General features: G+C 43.0%; 3 protein-coding genes across 23 annotated transcripts in view; 1 reads left to right on the top strand and 2 right to left on the bottom strand.

Annotated features, from left to right (window-relative positions):
* kank4 (KN motif and ankyrin repeat domains 4) overlaps positions 1–4,729 on the bottom strand; it is a 74,349-nt gene extending 69,620 nt beyond the window's left edge. The window contains exons 1-3 of the mRNA XM_020048892.3: positions 4,651–4,729; positions 4,088–4,331; positions 1,504–1,641 (exon numbers count right to left, since the gene is read on the bottom strand). The gene's annotated coding sequence lies outside the window, so the exon portion shown is untranslated. The remainder of the gene's footprint in view (positions 1–1,503; positions 1,642–4,087; positions 4,332–4,650) is intronic.
* Positions 4,730–4,816: 87 nt separating this feature from the next.
* usp1 (ubiquitin specific peptidase 1) lies at positions 4,817–13,331 on the top strand. 3 transcript variants are annotated; one of them, XM_010872357.3, is made up of 10 exons: positions 4,817–4,898; positions 5,704–5,860; positions 6,422–6,625; positions 7,046–7,193; positions 7,311–7,412; positions 7,530–7,699; positions 7,871–8,574; positions 8,688–8,852; positions 10,076–10,277; positions 11,583–13,331. In XM_010872357.3, exons 3-10 carry the CDS (start codon positions 6,453–6,455, stop codon positions 12,352–12,354), a joined length of 2,436 nt encoding a protein of 811 aa, XP_010870659.1. In that variant the 5' UTR covers positions 4,817–4,898; positions 5,704–5,860; positions 6,422–6,452; the 3' UTR covers positions 12,355–13,331. The 3 variants fall into 3 exon arrangements, with proteins under 3 accessions (XP_010870659.1, XP_010870657.1, XP_010870658.1); XM_010872355.3 differs by having other exon boundaries at positions 6,387–6,625; XM_010872356.4 differs by lacking the exons at positions 4,817–4,898; positions 5,704–5,860 and adding an exon at positions 5,889–6,306 and having other exon boundaries at positions 6,387–6,625.
* A 175-nt stretch (positions 13,332–13,506) lies between these two features.
* dock7 (dedicator of cytokinesis 7) overlaps positions 13,507–20,633 on the bottom strand; it is a 54,061-nt gene continuing 46,934 nt past the window's right edge. For 11 of the 19 annotated variants that reach the window (XM_010872359.4, XM_020048971.2, XM_020048972.2 and 8 more), the window contains 6 exons: positions 16,627–16,761; positions 16,423–16,512; positions 15,540–15,776; positions 15,207–15,457; positions 14,924–15,091; positions 13,911–13,954 (listed from right to left, as the gene is read on the bottom strand). In XM_010872359.4, coding sequence (XP_010870661.1) covers positions 13,912–13,954; positions 14,924–15,091; positions 15,207–15,457; positions 15,540–15,776; positions 16,423–16,512; positions 16,627–16,761 — 924 coding nt within the window. In that variant the 3' untranslated portion in view covers position 13,911. Of the gene's footprint in view, positions 13,955–14,051; positions 14,072–14,923; positions 15,092–15,206; positions 15,458–15,539; positions 15,777–15,812; positions 16,042–16,422; positions 16,513–16,626; positions 16,762–20,633 lie in introns of those variants that run through there. The other 8 variants (XM_020048970.2, XM_034293672.1, XM_010872362.4 and 5 more) reach the window with 3 other exon arrangements.

Raw genomic sequence — 20,633 nt, 5'->3', positions numbered from 1 at the left:
AATATTGTGGCTACTGAAAATGGGGGATTAGATACTATCACATATCATAAGGATTTTAAAACCACACTGCCAAATCAGCCATAATATGCTATGGTACAAAACATCATCTGTCCACATCGTCATGACAAAGTATACATTTTGTTTAAATTCTGTCTAAAGTACACAGGGAGTCAGCTGAATATCCTTTTGTCCAACTAGCATTATGCAAAGCAGTTCACAGGTTTCCACCACAGTCACTCTAATAGCAGATTTTAATTGTGCTGTTCCACAGTAGGGCGAAAAATCCAGCTTTGACATTAGAAATGCACTCACATTTCAACATTCAGAACAACTAGATTGTATAGCTCAACCATGAGCTTCAGGTGACTAAACTAGCTACTTCAATGGAAATCCCCTTAAAATAAAGAGATGCGCGCACGCACACACACACACAAACACTGACATACAAAAGGTAGTTAAATTTATGTAGTATAGTAGCAGTGTGATTTTTGTCCAGCCTCAAAAACAATGCCACACTCCAACAGACTGTCATGACCTTGGGAGGGAGTTACCTAACTGCAGAGTACACACTCTCCCAAGGGGGAAGGCTCTCCCAAGGGGGAAGGCTCTCCCAAGGGGGAAGGCTCTCTGCCATTCGCTGCTCCACTCTGCCAGCCCCCTGCCCCAGGATTGCTCTACGCAACAGAGAAGCAGCCCAGAGAGCAGATCAAATGAAAACACCTTTAATGTTCCCATCCTAAAAACCTGACCACAGACAATGCACTAAGTCACTCGCAGACTCGCTAACCAGACAGGAGACGGGGGTGAACGCTATAAGAATACAGAACATGCACTCAAGTCGAAGCCCATTCTAGAGCAGTGCTGTCTCCCTTCTTCTCTCTTTCCATCTCTCTCTCCCTCATCTCCACCCACCATCCTTCTTCTGCACTCTCACTCCATCCCCATTCCCCCTTGTATGGCTGTTTGGATGAGAGAAGCCCCATCTGCAGGACATTAGCCACCCCAGCAGGACTGTAGAATGAAACATGGCATGGCCAACTGCCAAATGGGACACAATATGGAACGCAGCGTCAGTAAAGAGCTCTGACAGACCCATAAAGACAGACCATAGTGGCTGCACCGAGTAAGTGCACTCTCTCACTGTTTCTGTGTGTGCGTCCCTGTCTGTATTTTGAGTATGTGTATTTGGGAGCATGAATGTATGCATGTGTGCGCGCGCACGTCTGTGTGTGGTTTGCAGCATCCAATTACCACATTCTGAGAGTCTGAAAACCCCCAAAGGCACAGATGAGAGAATAAAACATGATATTCGAGAAAAGGAAAAGAGGGGAACACACAGTCCCAAACAGAGGAGAAAATAAGACAGAAATGAGGAGAATGAGAGTGTTCAGAGGAATGAGAGTCGCAGGTAAGAAACAGAAAGGGACCACTAGAAGAGTGTGTCAGAAAGAATGAAGTGGAAGAAGATGATGAGTAAAGCAAGCGAGTAATCTCTCTTCTTACCTCAAAACGAGGTTCTTATTTCTTTCCAAAGCTTGGCAAGTCCAAGTTCAGCAGATAGCTCCAGCAAGTCTTTCTTCTGTTTGTGAGGGTCTGTGAGTCTCTCTCTCACTCTCCCCCCGTCGTTGTCACACTCAGCATCTGGAGCCGAGGAACAGGAGAGACTGAGTTGAGCGTAGAGCACGGAACGTACTGGATGGTAAAGGACTTCACAACAGCAGCACTGCTGTGCCGAGGGGGCCGGACTAGCCGTGTGGACACACCCACTTACTCTGGGCCATTCCAGTGGGGGTGCAGGGGGTCATATCACACACATGCACGCACGCACGCGCACTGGGGCAGGCAGCTGGAATGAAGAAAGCCAGTGTGGCGTGGATGCTTTGAGACTGAGAGGAAAATAAACCCACTGATGAAAAATCAAAACAACAAGGGGGATTTGAAAAGCCGGACAGCAGGAGTCTGTAGCCTACATGGCTTCTCCTGTCTGTGATGGTATCACTGTGCACTGAAACCTGTGTGTGGGTGACTGGTAGGGGTGGGTGGGCGGGGGGGTACTGCTAAGCCCCACTGCCCACTGTAATTACAAAAACAGTGATGTGGTTTCGTTTCGGCGGCTTCAGGACATACTTGTCATTCTTCGAGTGCACTAACTTATTGCTGGCTCCCTCTCTCCTTGTCCTTCATGCGTCTCTCCTAAAGATCCTTTCCCACCTGAGAAAGCCAGGTCTGAGCTCTGAGCTGCTAGACCACTCACCTACACAGATATCCCATGGAATCAGCAGGCATGCTAAAAACCTGTTACAACGGGCATGTGTGGTTAAATAGGTAGAGATCGGTGCTTCCAAAGGCAGGGTTGGAACATGGGGGGGCAGTACTATAAAGTACAAAAATATATCTGGACAGCAGTATTTTGCACTGCATCTAATTTTCCCACGTTACTTAGCTAACAAATGTTTTTCTTTTAAATATCATTTATATGAACCCTCACTTCACAGAAAGTGAATGGATAAATTGATAGCTCAGTCACAGATTATATGAAATGTCTATCCAAGCAAAATTTCACCAATTTCTTTGACCTTTCGAGTTCGAAGGAAAGTCAGCTTCTGGATGCCATCGAGACAAACCAAACTTGTACATCAAATTCAATACTCACTTGCATTTTACAGTATAATTCAACATAACATAAAAATGTGCTATGCTGTGACAGGCAACCACCCAAAATAATTACTAGCAAATGTAATCATAACTAAACTCATCAAATTGCCATTATTACTACAATTAGTATTATGGTGTACTGCAGTTCTGTGTGAGGTTTGTCCAAGTGGTGTTGCCGTACCCCAGCAGAAGCCGTTGCTCGAGTGCTGTGAGGAGGTAAAATCAATAAATGTCAAACACTGTACTGTCTCTCTATTTCATTATTTTCATTTGTATTAAAAAGTTGAAAACTTAAATGTAATATGTGTTACGTAGGCTATTTCACTGTCGCTTGTGATAGTTTTAACGACAATGTCAATACGTCATTTTGGGCTGGAACTGTAGCCTAATTGTGGAAATAAATAATATTTTGCTGCAAAGTGTCAGTAATTGTAAGAGGAAAATGTTTTTGGTGAAAACAGCCCGATTTGCGAGTGCTAATTAATCAACCATCACTAATTCCATCACCATCACTAGCTTTCATTCACAGTGAGTGTCATTATGAGCAAGAGGAAGGGTGGCCGTGACATTCGTCGGTTTTTTGGGCAACCTCAGAAAAGTTGAGAGCAGTGAGAAAATGAGTGCCAGTCAGATGACAGAACTACACAGTAGTACAAGAGACGAGTCTCTTGGCAATGATATAATAATCATTGCCTTTCAGATCAGAAATGGTTAGTAATCCATTCCAGAACTTCATGGAAAGAAACACCACTTGTTTACTGATAACATTAATTGCATGTTCACTCTGGTGTGTTCAGAGTAAAGACAGAGCATGAGGATGCCGACAGAGCAGGGAAAGCAGGTGACATGGGGGTGAGCGAGAAAAGGTGCAAATATTGATTACTTATTTGAAATCGCTGTGTTGGTATTGTTCCTACAACATCATAATTAATGTTGGCACATCTGAGGTTAGGCTTAGGCACAGGTGCGGGGCAGGGGAATTTTCTGTCTTTGGACTGGGGTAACCAACTAACTACAGGTCATTTGCAATGATGGTCCTGGAGCAACATTATTTATGGTGTCTTAGGAACAATATCAACACGCGCAAATATTGATGGTTAAGAGTCATTTTCGGACCCGTAGACCCCTTGGCAGATTTTGTCCCCCCCAATGTTGACTCCATGGCTACGGCCTTGGTATACACTATAGGTTTAAAATATCTGTGCTAAATGACTAAAATGTCCATATAAACATATCTAGCCGACCATCAGACTGGTTTTGTAACAATAAACCATAGAATAAATATGTGCGTCGTAATAGATTAAATATAATGTAATGCAAAAATCATATATGCTTGAGAATCATATTTAAATTGAATGTAGTCTATCCGGAAATGTTATATAGGATAGCCTGCAATAAACGCATGATTAATCTAATCTCTCATGTTACTTACCAGAGCCTGGGGCCGCAGTATGCTTTGGAGAATCACATAATATGACTCAGTAGGCTTCGGTTCAGCCTTGACCAGAATGGATTCTCCAAGAAGCACAACTCAGCTCCATCGAGACGTCGGGTTGCTGACCAAGCAAGGAAACGCAGCAGCAGTTCAAGGCTCTGCAGGCTTTATCTGCTCCGTATTGACAAGAAAACTGGCTCCGTAGTATCCGCAAGCCGTTTTGGACTCATGGGGTCGATATCTGTAGTAGGGTAATACAATGCACCTGGAATGTGTTTGGTCGCTCGTCTACAAAAATCTTTCCTCGAATAAATGGCAACTGAACCCATATGGATATTAAAGGAGATACATAGGCCAAAATGTGAAATATAGAGACCAAAAATGCATAGGCCAATATTAGCGCGTTATTAAATGGATGCAATAGCCTACTGATTCCCTTTCCTATGATAGATGGGAGTTGGACCATTACATTCAATAAAGAAAACGAGGAAATGCGATACACAAAAACGTTAAAGAATTTGATTACTCAACACAGAACCAAAAACGGGAAGATGTCTTACCGTATATTATTTCATAAGCAAAATGTAAGAAGCAAAAAAGATCAGAGATGCAGGGCTATTTCTCAGAAGTGTGCGAAATAGAGTATTGCATATCCAAGCTCCCTCTACTGGCTAACATATTTTACTGAAGCATGTATTCAAATATACCATAAACAGGGAGATAGATTGCCAACCGGATTTGTAAATATGAAGCATCGTGTCGTCAATTATATTCCGTTTGGGTAAAAGAAAGCCCGTTTTGTCGGGAGGTAGGTGAATTGGGGTGGCACTTTGTTTATTTTCTTATTGATTAAACATCGGATCTCAACAGAAATATGTTTACAAAGTTGACTACGTTATTAAAAAGTGGGTTACGCTTTGTAAACTTCACGTTTTTCCAAAGTAGAGTAAGCATTTGAAACTACAGTAGATCCATAACCTTACGGAAAGATGTTAGTACGCGGCAATATTGAATTTGGCTAGCTCGTGCTCCCCCAACCTCCTTCAAATTATTCTGCTAGACTGCGGTTGGAAACGAGACTTTATGGCTTGTCTCTTATTAATGCAAATCTTTTTGTCATGTAGACTTGTTTATTGCTGAGTTCAGTTATAATTATAATGATGAGAAAATCCCCAAATTAATCAATCAAATATATTTATAAAGCCCTTTTACATTAGCAGTTGTCACAAAGTGCTTTTACAAAACACATGGCCTTAAATCCCAAGGAGCAAACAACAGTAGTGTTGAATTTCAAAATAAATTATAAATAGTAGTATCAAAAGAGACTGATCACCCCGAGTGTTAAACTCTGCTATATTTAGGGTCACGTAATGTAACAATGTTGTATGGCTGTTTGAATAACTGCTCATGCGATGTTTTTTATATATACATTGAGCGACACTACAAAGATGGCCGCCGTGACAGATTTTGTCACACAAAATGCCTGATTCATTTTATGATTTGTAAATAAGGGATGCGTTTGTTTTCTATGCATTTTCTTATTATTTCCAATGTTTTTCTAACACAATACATTAAAAAAATTAAAATACACCAAAGGTATTTATCTCTTGCAGGCACGGGTGAACGGGACGTGCTGGGTCTTGCGGTCGGAAAAACCGCCAACTTCTGCGCCCACTACTCTGCCTGATATGTCAGATGGACCGAAGTTAGCAATTAAATTGTTCAAGCTAGTAAAGAAAGAGAAAATAATTAAGATCATGACTGAATAAGGTGAGTAAACTAAAGTGGTTGGATTGGATATGAGGTGGTTACATAACTGTCGGCATTTAGCAACTGAAGCCGCCGGGTGTTGTCCCCGACACTACTCACTGCGTACAAGAATAGCTAACGCGGGTCTAACAGCAGGCTAGACGGTTTAGCTGGCTAGATAGCAAGGTGATTGGAAAGTTGGCGAAGTAAATATTTACTTCGCTAGCGACAAGCAGATCAGTTACCCATCTGAGAATTTATCCTGCTTACTCTTATCAGCTAACTAACATATGGTGCTATTAGCAATGATGTCGCCAACTACAGTCAATAGGTAGCTTTTGAGCCAACAGTACTAGATCGCTAGCCGATTAAACTTTACCGGATACATTGGAACTCTGACGTTACGTTCAATTATTTAAATCAAACGAGTCTCAAAACAACCAGCGTTGGAATTAGACGAGGAGTTTGTACGTTTTAATATACCCTCGTTACGTTGTTCACTTGTAAAATAACTTGCTAACGAAGTCAATCTCGTTTTTTTTGCCAGTAAGGAGCGCTGTTGTGTTGGCTGTGTTTCATCAGTTACAGTACGACCATAATAAGGCAGCCGAAAATGCCCGGTCTACAGGGCGATGGCGTCGGTACGGCTCTTGGAAGCCCTATCAAGAAAAGCAAACTCTCACTGAAGTTTTTCCAGAAGAAGGAGACGAAGCGAGCCTTGGATTTCTCAGAATCACAAGTTGAGGAACTAAAACCTGTTTCAGTCGAACCTGAGGAGCCTGCAAGGTAAGTGTCAGTTTATTCTCAAGCAGCTAAGTAGGGGATTCATGAAGCTGGCTTGTTTGCACCAGGCAATGACTTGAACAGGCAAAAAGTGCGTAGGAAGGAGCTCCCTTCTCAAATCAGTAAGTAATCTGCTCCACCTGATGGTATTGTCAAAGCAGCATACAAACACATGCATTTTGCATAATGTACATTGTTTGAATTTCACACTTTGAGGAAAATATTTAAAAAGGCTTTATCAAATGAATTACTTCTCCATGTGAAAACACAGGATCCAAGCAAAACACTAGTCAAAGCAAATGCACTCACATTTACCCTGTGCAAATTGTTTACTTCAGCCCCCCCCCCCCACCTCCTTTCAATATGAATAATTGCCTCATGAATTTGGTTTTAAGAACTTTTCATGTCTTTTTTTTCTTGTAGCTGTTACCAGGTGGTGCCAATCCCACTGCCTGGACCTGCCCCCTGTCCAACATCTCCCATCCTCCCTAGTGAGGAGAGAGAGACCCTGGTGCCCTTTGTTGGCCTCAATAACCTAGGAAACACCTGTTATCTAAACAGTGTTCTCCAGGTAGCTACGTTTCCATCTGCATAATGCCATCCTCCCTGGACAAGTTACTTTCAGCTGGTTATTTGTCATTCTAAATTGTTTAGGAATGACAATTCCCCTGTTCTCATCACTATACAGGTATTGTACCATTGCCCTGGTCTCAGAGATGGTGTCAAAAAGCTCTACCGTTCATCCAAAACCAGGGACAAGCAGAAGGAAAGGGCTGCTGAATGTGACAAGGTTTTTTTTAAGCCCTATTTTTGTCAATTCAGGCTACACGGATTAAACCGATTTTGCACAATAGATGTCTACGAAATGCATATATTAGGTTCATATGAAGGACTTCCCCTCTTTCAGCAGTCAGAGGGGCCAGAAGAGGCGCTGCCAGTGCACATGGAGCTGCTGAGCAGTTTCCACTGTCTGATGACCTCTGTAGAGCAGCTCCAGTCCAGCTACTTGCTAAACCCGGACGAGTACACTGACAGGGAGTTGGCCACAGCTCCTCGCAAACTACTCAACACTCTCAGGTAAGACCCCAGCCCTAAAGCAGTGCTTTTTCTGCCACACTGTTCACTAGGCAAAATGTTCAAAATACTTTTATGGATGGGGAGATGGGTTTTTAAGACATCCTAATTGTTTTTGTCCTTGAACAAGATGCAGTATATATTGTAGTCTGACTCTTGTTCGTTGTGTGTTAGACACCTGAACCCAATGTACGAGGGCTACCTACAACATGATGCCCAGGAAGTGCTCCAATGCATCCTTGGTTACATTCAGGAAGCCTCCGAGACCATCAGGAAGGGACAGGAGGCAGCAGGCCAGGTTGATCAAGTCGAAGTAAGGCCAGACAGTGCAACCCCTGTTTGTGCTTATGGAGCTGCAATGGAGGAACAGGCCAAAACCTCAGAAACCTCACTGAATGATGACGGGCAAACGAGTGGTAAGAGGAAGAGCGACACAGAGGCAGGCAACGCTAAGAAGAAGCCCAAAGCGCTCAAGTCCAAGAAGGCACCATCAGCAACTGAAGATGGAAAGCCCTTCACCCGATCGAAGAGGAAGTCCTCCAGTGGCATCGCTGTAGCACCAAAAGATGAAAGTGAAGAAGAGGTGAAGAAGGACCAAGAAGAGGAAGGAGATGAGGAAAGTCAACTGGAAGTGGCCCCAAAAGAGGTGAAGGGGAAGAGGAGGACCAGGCTAAGCTGGCTGCGGCCCTCCAGGAAGCAGCCCAGTATCTTCTCCAAGTTCATGAGCATGGGACGGATCAGCTGTCACACAGGAGGGAAGATCGAGACAGCAAAATCTGACCAGGAGGAGACGGAAAGATGCCAGCCTGAGGAGAATGCCAGGGAAAACAGGAAGAACCCTAAAGGGAAGGAAACCTGCGAAGAGGCTCAAAGTGAGGGTGAGTTGTTTCCTTATGCCTTTGGAAGTCTATTCAATCATGTCTGTCAGTTGTCTTTAAACAATGCGTTATTGTGTTAAACGCTGTCCCACTCCCTGTCCTGTCCTGTCCAGACTGCCTGGGTGTAGACCTGATTGAACGCCTGTTTCAGGGCCGTCTGGTGCTGAGGACACGCTGCCTTGAATGTGAGTGTTTCACTGAAAGGAGAGAAGACTTCCAGGACATCAGTGTCCCAGTCCAGGAGGATGAACCCTGCAGCCCGGACAGCAGCTCAGGAGGTCCAAACTTATTTTCTGTGTATTCAACAGCGGTTTTGAAATCTATCGTTTGATCATGTCGTCAATGGTTTGTGGTTATTGGGGACAAAAAATTTGAACTAGTGTGTTAGCGAATAGCATGTCTGAAATTTCAGTGGAAATATTTTAAGCTAGTTGGTTAGCGACGTAGCTGAAAAATACAACCCCCGTATTCAGCCACTATGCCCAGTTAACGATTACAGTTGATCAATTACATTATATATCCTTTTACTTAAAAATCGACTGAACTTCTCTGAAGTCTTTACTAGGAAGTTAGCTGCCTAACAGCCAAACTTTTTCTCTTTTTGATAAATGTTGAATGCTATAGTACTAAGATAAGTGTGTATATATACTGTAAGCCAAAACATAGAGTAGAATATAAATTAACCATCCAGGATTAAACATTTGTTTTAATTACGGTACACAACTAATAAGTCAGTCCAGCATTCTGCAAAAAATAAACTGCCCCAAATGACCTGTGTATCTTATCAGCATAGATCACCAGCCTTTCGTCTGGTGAAAGGGAACTCGTGGCTGGCACTGTAGATACAGCGCAGTGCTGTCGGAGGTCCACTGTGACAACCACAGTTTACTTAGCCTGTCCACCAAGGTCTGCCAAGGTACAGATGACATTCACAGGTTAATCTCTTCCAAACAAAAGATGAAAAACCTTGGCAGCCCGGCTAACAGCCACCTCGGACCCAGAACATGTCCCTTGCGTCATTTTTACTTGTCCCATGGTGTGGTGTACTTTGTGTTAAATAACTTGTCAAACACATTCAACACAATGGTGAAGAGGAATAAAAAGCAGGAATAGGTGTCAACAAGTTAGCTAATGTCACTGGTAATGTCATGCTTGCATGTTTTTAGCTTATCCATGCTGAATGTAATGGATAAGCATGCAACATTAGCAAAACTGTTAGTCTACATCAACTGGCAGAACATACCGTTTAAAATCCAGTTAATAGAAATTCAGCTCAATGATTTAGTTCTCCAAACATCAAATCGCCTAATTGCAGGGTTGGCTGAAGTTAGAACGGTACTTGTACACACAAGTTGTCATATCAACCAAACATGCATGAAATGTCACCACTTAAACAAGCTGTGTCAAAAACCAGCCCACCACACCTCCGTAAGTCTACCGTCAGATATTCCTACCATCTCACCTTAACCCCTCTGCCCTTCCTCTGCTCACCACCTTCCAGTCTCCCCTGACCCCAAGCCGGAGCTGAAGTCTCTAAAGTGGGCCATCTCCCAGTTTGCATCAGTGGAAAGGATTGTAGGGGAGGACAAGTACTTCTGTGAGACCTGCCACCACTACACCGAGGCTGAGCGGAGTCTTCTGTTTGATAAAACACCTGAGGTGGTCACTATCCACCTCAAGTGCTTTTCTGCCAATGGTTTAGAGTAAGTCTCTTCTTTCTTTTTTTTTTTTCCTCAGTCAATGACTCAAAGCCGAGAGTACTTGTAGAAGAAACCAGGCTCCAACCCCGAAGTGATTAGAGTAGCAATCAGCATGCAACCCAGCAGGGAACGGCTGTCGAAGAGAGGGCCCTTGTCACACAGCTGGAGAGGCAGTGCTGCTTGAGAGAACACTTACGCCTCTTTCCACTGGTGTTTTACCCTGAAGTCCAGAAATGTTTCTGTTTCCATCAACATGGGCCAGCGCTAGTCGGCCACTAGTCCATGGCCGAGTAGCCCGGCTCTCACTTGGTGCAAAGCCCCGGACTTTAGGACTTAGGGCGGGGTTTGTGGGTTGACCCATACGTGCTTTGAAAACGCGGCATGTTGTGCTCTTCGAATAGTGATGTGTATCATTTTCTTAAGGCTTCTTGTAATGGTTTTCATCTGATCTAACAAAGGGATCCCTGGTTAAATAAAGCAACAGTACAGGGAAGGAAGGACTCCCAACGGACCGACCGAAGGTGGTACAATGCCATTGACTCAATAGAAAAATGGAGCGCTGAGACCGAGACAGAATCTATAAGAACACATTGCCTCAAATCTCCCAAATCTTTCTATTAAAGGCAGATCGGTTTGCCAAAATGCTTATTAAACTAAATAATGAATACACTGGCTTACAGTTACAGTGTCACAAGTGTAGGTGTTGAAGGATCCAGTCACATTGGAGGAAGAAATCCGTTTTATTACTCAAGTTCAAACGCTGTATTGTAAACTGAACATGGTGTTATTTTACTACCAGAAAAATATCGCCTTTTTGTTTTTTGTAACCGGAAAACCAAATCACGTTGATACTGTACTCTTCCCCCCCCCCCCCCCCCCCTAGTAAAAATAGGAAAGTCTAGAGCCAACATTGGCATAAATCACCAGTGTAGCCCTGTGTGACAAGGGGTAAAGCACCAGAGGGAATGAGGCGTAAGGGTTTTCCCCTAAAGCTCTTGGGATGATTGTTCGGGTTATAATATCTCTGACCTGGTGTTATCAAATATGACACGCTTTCCTTGAAATATGGGTGTTAATAACAGGGAATAAACAATATAATTTGTACACCACACAATGGTCAAAGCACATTTCCTTTCATAGCACAGTTTGACAGAACATCTGTTATCATTGATCATTATTTCACTACGCACAAGCGGTCGATAATGATTACTAAAATCAGTTAAAGTAGAATGTCCTTTTACAGTCACCAGAATGTACCTAGATTTGACATTTCTCTGCATGTTTAAAAAGCAAATGCCTCTTGTTCAGGATGGACCCGTACGCTGGCCTCTCCAAGGTGAACACCCCCCTACAGACGCCCCTGAATCTCTCACTGGAGGAGTGGTGCACACACCCATCAGCCTCCAGAGGGCAGCACTACCAGCTGTTTGCTGTGGTCATGCACAGCGGCGTCACCATCTCCAGTGGACACTACACCACCTACATCAAGATGATGGACCTTAAGGACACCCAGGTCCTATCGCCAGTGGAGGAAGAGGGGGTCGAGAAGCAGGCAGGAGATGAGCGTGACGAGAAGGCGCACAGCCCACCGCCAAAGGAACCGGTGTTGGACTATGACGACGGCGAAGTGTCATTCAGCCTCAGCGCTAAAGGTAATGCTCATGCCACTACCTCCACCGTCGCCAGCAAGATGGGGGCCAAGAAGGTCTCTGAGGGGGTAGGACTCCTGGGTGGGCAGAGGAGCCTTTCCAGCTATGACCTGGGGACCAACAAGCAGACCGCTAACCCAGACAAGGCTGCCGCTACTGCGAGAGCTGAGAGCACCACCAACAGATCATCCAAACGGACCTCCAGTGACCCGGGACACAGCGGTAGCGGAGAAGTGGCTACAGATGTCGAGGTGGGGGCGTCGGAGCGCGCACTAAGCAGCCTGCTGCAGTACGAGGGGAAGTGGATGCTGTTTGACGACTCGGAGGTGCGTCTGTTTGAGGAGGAGGACTTCCTGAGAGCCTGTTCTCCCGAAACGTGCTCTACTTGTACTCCATACCTCTTATTCTACAGGAGGGTCTCAAACCACTGACAGCGCATTAGATGTTGGTGGATTATCATTATTAAAGGTGTCTCATTGATTCCTCACAGCTTAGAGAAAAGCAAGCGGAGGTTTTGAGAGCAATATGAAATGTGGCCTGGTTGATATGCCGAGTTATATTCTTTCACCAATGATTAAAACCATGTTTATAGTCCTTTTAATTTTTCCTTAACTTTTAATTGGTTCCATTGTGCTTGCTGTATGAAATAAGTTCACAGACATGCACCTTGGCGCCCTGCCTTTTCTGTTGTAAATGGTCTAAATGTTTCTCCCTGCTACTGGTTCGTTGGTTTCAGATTTATTTTTTTATATAGAGCATATATTCTTGTACATCTCTTTTCATGGCTTCATTCCTCCTGTATGCAGGAGAGATGTCTTGATCAGTGTAAATACTGTTGGACTGTCAGAAATAAGCAGACTTTTTGTCCATAAGTTAAATAGATCCATAAGCTGTCCATCTCCGTCTACTACTTAGTGGAAGAACTCCTACATGTGGAGAAGAAATACATTTAGTTTTAGTCTTTTGTACATATGATTTTAAACTTTGAGCCAATCACTTTAGAAAATGCTAGTACATTGTGTTGCTGGTTGTTTCAGGTTTGGTTTGTGTAGGGGTTGATTTCAGACACCGATTAAGCCTGGTCAATGGAAAGTCTAAAACCTCTAAATTGTTCTTTTTCTAGTCCATGACTAGGTTTAATGAGCTTGCCAATCCTTCCCTTAATGTTTTGGCATCAGGGATCAGTGTCAGTCTTTGCTCTTTTGTTTTCTGAATTTGTTCAGTTGTGTGGAACTGCAGAACCTCATTCTAGAAAAACAAGATACGGTTCTGGCCATTCTGACTTGACAGATCTAGGAAGACTTACTGTAAGCAATAACGTTTTCTTTCATGATTATTTCTATGAATTTTTCCCCTGCTCTCATTCTAAAGATTTAAAATAAATGATGGGGTTTGAAAACTGGAGTTATTTCCTTTGCATGTGTAGAATTTTCTAATTTTCAGATTCACTTGTGTGTGTATATGTAAAAAAACACCAAACACAAAAAGTTCTTTACATATTTGCCAACGAGTCTTCAATGATCAGTACATATTTGGACATTAAAATATTTATTTAGTAAAATATTTAAAGTAAATAAACTACATGACTATACAATGTCAATGTTTAAAACTAACTTAAAACAAATGTAGCTCAACTAAAATGTATATAGCATGATAAATAGTGGTGGTACATATTTAGCTTTTTTTGTTCATTTTGGATTAAATAGTAAACTTTCAAGTCATAAAATGCATTGATACACAGTAAAAAATAAAAAGTGCACATAAAATATGAATAGCCTACAGATTTGACACATTGTACTTGGTAAGACCCACTTTGTTAAACCTACTGATTGGGTAACAGGCTGTCTGTAAACAAGTAAGACACTGGAATGAAGTACCGAGTTTGTAGTAATAACACTTCGTTAGCTTTCCTTCCCACTTTGAACACGCTGAGTCATAGTATTTACACTTGAATAAATTAATGTTGTGATTCTTCAATTTCTTTTTCTTCAAAGTTCAAGCTTACGGAGACTCATTCTGCTAAAAGAATCTCTGGGGGGGGAAACAAGAAGTCTGTTACTAGAGGATTCCAAGCCATACCAGCCTGATATACCCTTATACCTAGTTGAAACAGAACACACCAATCTACCTGGTCAAGCTGTCCGTTTGCTGCATGTAACAGAAATTCAATATATTTGGGGGGAGGGGGGGGTGCAGGAACAGTCAGAAAACAAGCAATATGATTAATAGTTGTATCTATGCAAATATCTTGCATTCTGAAAACACAGGTGTACCGACCATGAGATTCAATTTCGAATAGCAAGCAACTGTTTGTTAAATACAGTTATCTGAAATCTAATCTGAAGTTAGCAGTGTGACAACGGAGGTGGTAACAGTTGCATTTTTGTTGCTAGGTTGTGTCCATATCATTCATTAACAGTGGGTTATTTTTGTCCAATTGAGTCAAAATGTCACTAGATAAGTTTCCAAATATGTAACTTTCTAAAATCTAACTCTTAAACCAAAGAACAGAGTCCATTACTTGACTTAATGTTCCTCAAAATCACGTTTTGTTAACTGCCAGACATGCAAAGAGGAAGTCCTCATTAGGAAGGAAATGCTAAAGCTACAATGATATTGTGACCACAAATTATATCAAATAAATAATTAAATCCAGAGGCCGATTATTTGTTACATGTAAAAAAATTACATCAAAAAGGAAACCCTATTAAAATACAGCCTTCAATGAATGAAGACCGATTCATGTCCAGAGCTTGTCTTTTTCTCTATCACGCCATTACAATGTTAAAATTTCATCAACACTGTCAATCGAGTGCAATCACTATTATCTTTTATTGTTTGTTTTTTTACTCTAAGCTGTGATTTATAAAGACAAAGAAAAATATGTTCACAGAATTCCGTAATTTTTTTCCTCCATTCTAGAACACAGTACACTGTGTTGAAAATACATACGCTTTTAAAGTTTGCGACCATTCATGCTATTCTGCATGCAGCACCTACCTGTGAGTGTTGACCTGTAGTACAGGTTTATAAAGCTGCGGTATCTTTCTGCAGATGAGTGGTTGCAGCGCCTCCTTCAGGCGATGGTAGTTCCTCTCCAACTCCCTCTGGTACTCCTTCTGGTCTGGACCAATCAGACTCTTGTTCTTGCGAAGAGCATCTTCACACCTGGGAATGGAAGGGAACTTGTCAATCTTGATCAAATGGATTTATAAACCTCCTTGAGTCTCTGGTACTCAGCAGAAACCAAGCAGAAGGAGTGTGAAGAGTCCCCGGTATTGACCTCTTCGTGAAGTCCTTGAAGCAGAGGCGTAGTTTGTTGTGGTGTCTGTACAGCTTAGGATCACTGGGGATCTCAGACAGGAACACCTGCGCCACTTCCAGAGGCCCCTGGTTGACGGTGGTCCCCACAGACCCCTGCAAGACCATCTGCAGCATCTTGGCATCAGAGGGGTCCTGGTGGGTGGCGAAGGCCAACTCCTGGGTCTTCTTCTGCATGTCCTCTATAGCCACCTCCATGGGCATGGAGATGATCTGAAACAGGACCAGATGATAAAGACGTATGTTGGTTTTGTGACAGTAGCCGGGTATCACAGGAAGTGCCAGTGTCTCTCACCTCTTCTTTGTGGATGATGTTGATGCGGGTCTTAATGTAAGGGAAGGCGTGGGAGGTGGTCAGGATGGTTTTGCGCTTGAACTGATCGTGCAGATCGCCGTGCGCCCGCCCGTCCAGGGTGAACGGCGTGCAGTAGACGAAACGCCGCAGGTTGTAGTTCTTGTCGAAGTATGTGATGCGGTCTTTCATCTCGTACGTGTCGAAGTAAGGCTCCACGTATGTGATCTGGACATAAGCCTGGACACGGCAGACACATTGACACCCCGTTAACATGTGATCTGGACATAAGCCTGGACACGGCAGACACATTGACACCCCGTTAACATGTGATCTGGACATAAGCCTGGACACAGCAGACACATTGACACCCCATTAACATGTGATCTGGACATAAGCCTGGACACAGCAGACACATTGACACCCCGTTAACATGTGATCTGGACATAAGCCTGGACACGGCAGACACATTGACACCCCGTTAACATGTGATCTGGACATAAGCCTGGACACAGCAGACACATTGACACCCCGTTAACATGACAATGGGGACATTTATTTGATCACGCTAATTGAAGTCATTCAGTCACAGCGTGTGAAGAAGTATTTAATCCTGTCAGGTCTTCAGCAAAGCTCCTGTCGGGGAGATTAACTAATACCCCAAACTTTCTCTGTTTGGACAATATGGCTCCAACTGTGATTTTCAGGCTCCCCGGAGACTTATAAACAGCTTTTTAACCAGTTTAAGACTGATAAACATTAAATACTTTTGAATATAATTTAAATTGTGGTAGGATATGCCTCTTGAATCTTTGTGTTTTCATCTATGACAGACAGGCCCACAGTTTCCAATAGACTTATCCACAGACCACCTCCTCAGACCCACCTTATTTGGGTCTAGTTTGCACTTGTCCACAGGATTGGAGTCTTTAATGACTTCCACCTGGTCTTCTCCATAGCGCTCACCATAAAAGCCCTGAGAACAAACACAGTGAACACAGAAAAGGCATCAGTCAGTGCTCTCGTTCACACTTTTTCTACAGAGCAGAGGCCCATATCTCAAAATGCACTCCTCCAAACAGCCATTCACCTCAAGTCGATGGGAGATCTCGGCTAGCTTGGTGATGGCAGGCTCTTTGTACACAAACTCCTGCTCGTCCAAGTCCCCGAATTTAGAGCCGTAAAATCCGACTCTGAAGTAAGTACCAAACATTCTCTTCCCATCCTGTGAGACAGAATCAGGGTCTTACTTGGGGCAGTGTAGAATGTATCCATTTATACAGAACACACACGGTGCTTCCACAGATATGAGGATAAAGTACGACAGTAACCCCTTGGTGCAGATTAGGGTCTGTCTACATACACTTTTCAGACTATTGACACGACTGAGAAAATAGTTAAGTTCAAGTTCATCACTATCATCAGCAAACTTCAATTGCAACATCACAAACAGAGTCAACAGACCTTCAATATACAGTGGGGAGAACAAGTATTTGATACACTGCCGATTTTGCAGGTTTTCCTACTTACAAAGCATGGAGAGGTCTCTAAGTTTTATCATAGGTACTCTTCAACTGTGAGAGAAGGAATGAAAAATCCAGAAATTCACATTGTATGATTTTTAAATAATGAATTTGCATTTTATTGCATGACATAAGTATTTGATCACCTACCAACCAGTAAGAATTCTGGCTCTCACAGACCTGTTAGTTTTTCTTTAAGAAGCCCTCCTGTTCTCCACTCATTACCTGTATTAACTGCACCTGTTTGAACTTGTTACCTGTATAAAAGACATCTGTCCACACACTCAATCAAACAGACTCCAACCTCTCCAGAATGGCCAAGACCAGAGAGCTGTGTAAGGACATCAGGGATAAAATTGTAGACCTGCACAAGGCTGGGATGGGCTACAGAACAATAGGCAAGCAGCTTGGTGAGAAGGCAACAACTGTTGGCGCAATTATTAGAAAATGGAAGAAGTTCAAGATGACGGTCAATCTCCCTCTGTCTGGGGCTCCATGCAAGATCTCACCTTGTGGGGCGTCAAAGATCATGAGGAAGGTGAGGGATCAGCCCAGAACTACACGGCAGGACCTGGTCAATGACCTGAAGAGAGCTGGGATCACAGTCTCAAAGGAAACCATTAGTAACACTACGCCGTCATTGATTAAAATCCTGCAGCGCACGCAAGGTCCCCCTGCTCAAGCCAGCGCAATTCCAGGCCCATCAGAGGTTTGCCAATGACCATCTGGATGATCCAAAGGAGGAATGGGAGAAGGTAATGTGGTCTGGTGAAACAAAAATAGAGCTTTTTGGTCTAAACTCCACTCGCCGTGTTTGGAGGAAGAAGAAGGATGAGTACAACCCCAAGAACACCATCCCAACCGTGAAGCATGGATGTGGAAACATAATTCTTTGGGGAAGCTTTTCTGCTAAGGGGACAGGACGACTGCAGCATGACTTCCAGCATGACAACGACCTGAAACAAACAGCCAGGGCAACTAAGGAGTGGCTCCGTCAGAAGCATCTCAAGGTCCTGGAGTGGCCTAGCCAGTCTCCAGACCTGAACCCAATAGAAAATCTTTGGAGGGAGCTGAAAGTCTGTATTGCCCAGCGTCAGCCCCAAAACCTGAAGGATCTGGAGAAGGTCTGTATGGAGGAGTGGGCCAAAATCCCTGCTGCAGTGTGTGCAAACCTGGTCAAGAACTACAGGAAACGTATGATCTCTGTAATTGCAAACAAAGGTTTCTGTACCAAATATTAAGTTCTGCTTTTGTGATGTATCAAATACTTATGTCATGCAATAAAATGTAAATTAATTACTTAAAAATCATACAATGTGATTTTCTGGAATTTTGTTTTAGATTCCGTCACTCACAGTAGAAGAGTACCTATGATAAAATTACAGACTACATGCTTTGTTAGTGGGAAAACCTGCAAAATCAGCAGTGTATCAAATACTTGTTCTCCCCACTTCAAGACCAATGTAAATACTTGCGTATAAGAGCAACGTTCAGAGATAAACCCTATTAATGTGTTGACCAGTGCAGTGATATTGCGGACCAGATTGGGGTTTGTGCTAGAACCCATAAACCAGATGTAGCTACCGGTAACTGCCCAAATAAATGAAACCTATGAGTAAATGAGGGATAGAAAGTATACTGACAGATGCTTTCACATGGGTGTGGAATTAATCATCCTGCCATTTGTAGGGTCATGGCTTGAATATTTCAGTGACTATGAAAGAGGGGTGATTGCCGATATCTGTTAAGAACAATAATACAGCAGTCGCAGTCACCAGATCTCAACTGAACTTTTAGGAACGCCTGAGAGCGTAAACCCCAACCCTCAAAAACCACGAGGGAATCTCAGGTTGCATCCCTCCAAACGTCCAGACGCTTGTAGATTTTATGCTAATGGAAAACAAAGCTGTTCTGGCAGCACCTAGTGGTCTATAACCCGTGAAGTCACGGTTTCTTTTTTTGGGCAGCCACCTTTTTGTGTGAATGTGTTTGTGTGTGTATTTGTGTTTGAGTGTATTTGTGATACAATCAGAATCATTCACTGTCTAAAGTGCAGGGACAGTGCCCACACAATGCCCTCTCTAAGGCACCTGGGTAATCCTGTCCCTGCATTAGAATAACCCATGATGGCATATGTTAGAGCAAAGTGTGGTTTTAACCCCACAGTAAAGAGACCTTGCTGAGAAGAGTTTTATAAAATTGGGTTCAGCATAGACAACATGGACAGAGATTTGAGCAAAGATAGAAAGGAAACAGAAGCTAGTAAACGTTAGCCAGACTGTTGAGTTAGCGAGGGAGTCATGATGAATACCCAATAGGGTTGCAGAAGGGGTGAGGACGCTGAAGGAACAGGAGCTGTTTATAGTTGTTTAAGATCAGGACAGATCAGGTGCAGCAGTGCTAAGGAGTGTGTTCAGAGTAGGGGTTGAAGTGTCCAGAAATGGGTCAGGACTGAACCAAACCAGGTCAAGGACTGATCTGACTGCATTGCACAATTATTTCAAGTTCCACAGTCTTGAAATTACCTGCAGACATATAGTCTAGCTATATACAGTGTATAGTGTTTTGAGATAATTGATTCTGCCATTTGACCGTGTCATTTTCTCCTTGTATTAAATTTCAATAAAAAAAAAAAGTTTCAGAAATAAAGGAACCCTAAAACTAGGAACTTACCAAAACACACAATAAGTAAAGTGGGAAGGAAGGGTCAGCATGGCAACCAGGGAAATCAAAGGAGAAAACAGAACACATTTTAATCAGGATTTACTTCGCTAGACAAAACGACAAAAAATAACATAAAACAACAGAACAACACAAACCAACACAAAGACCGCAATCACCAACGGCAAAACATAATTCCCTTTGACTTTGAGAAAGAACACAAAAACACATACCCAAGACCAGAAAAACATGAATCAAAAAATTAAAAACATGCAGAGAAAGGGAGTGTGACGTAAACTAACGTGAAAGAAGAATGACAGGGAGAAAGTGGAAGAAATCAAATATGCAGGCATTGGGGTGAGTGGGTTCCACATCCCTTCAGAACATTCAGTGGGGTAAACCGCCAGTTTCCTCAGGAGAATGAGTGCCCTTGTCATGCAACACACTAGGTTAATACCAGTTAACGACAGCAGTATGAGAAGAACTCAGGGGTCGATTTAAATTTGTCTTTGGTCAAGTACATTTCTAAATAAACGTCAAAAATCAAGGCAGGACAAGTCAAACTATCCATTCCGGAGTGCTTTTGACTTGCACCCTCTTGACAAAAATAAATGACCAATGTCTCAGAAGTCTGGATGCAGTTTAATCTCTAGAAATTAATATTTATATTCTCTGAAATGCATATAGGAAATGCTTGTTGCTGATATTTTGGGTGGTTCATTTGCTTGTGTCAAAGACTTCTGCAATCGGTCTCTGGTTTGTGTGAGCCATAAAAACGACCTGGGGGGAGGGGTCGGACTCAAATCGAACCCTGTGGCGGTAGATGAGATGAGTGAGCGGCAGAGCTGACGGCGCCGGGCCGTGCGGTTTGTTTTCGATGAGAGAGATGGTCTGACAAAGCGGGGGTTGCGGG

The sequence above is a fragment of the Esox lucius genome, chromosome 8, assembly GCF_011004845.1.
Source record: "Esox lucius isolate fEsoLuc1 chromosome 8, fEsoLuc1.pri, whole genome shotgun sequence".
NCBI classification, from domain to species: Eukaryota; Metazoa; Chordata; class Actinopteri; order Esociformes; family Esocidae; genus Esox; species Esox lucius.
This window is presented reverse-complemented; position numbering and strand designations above follow the sequence as displayed.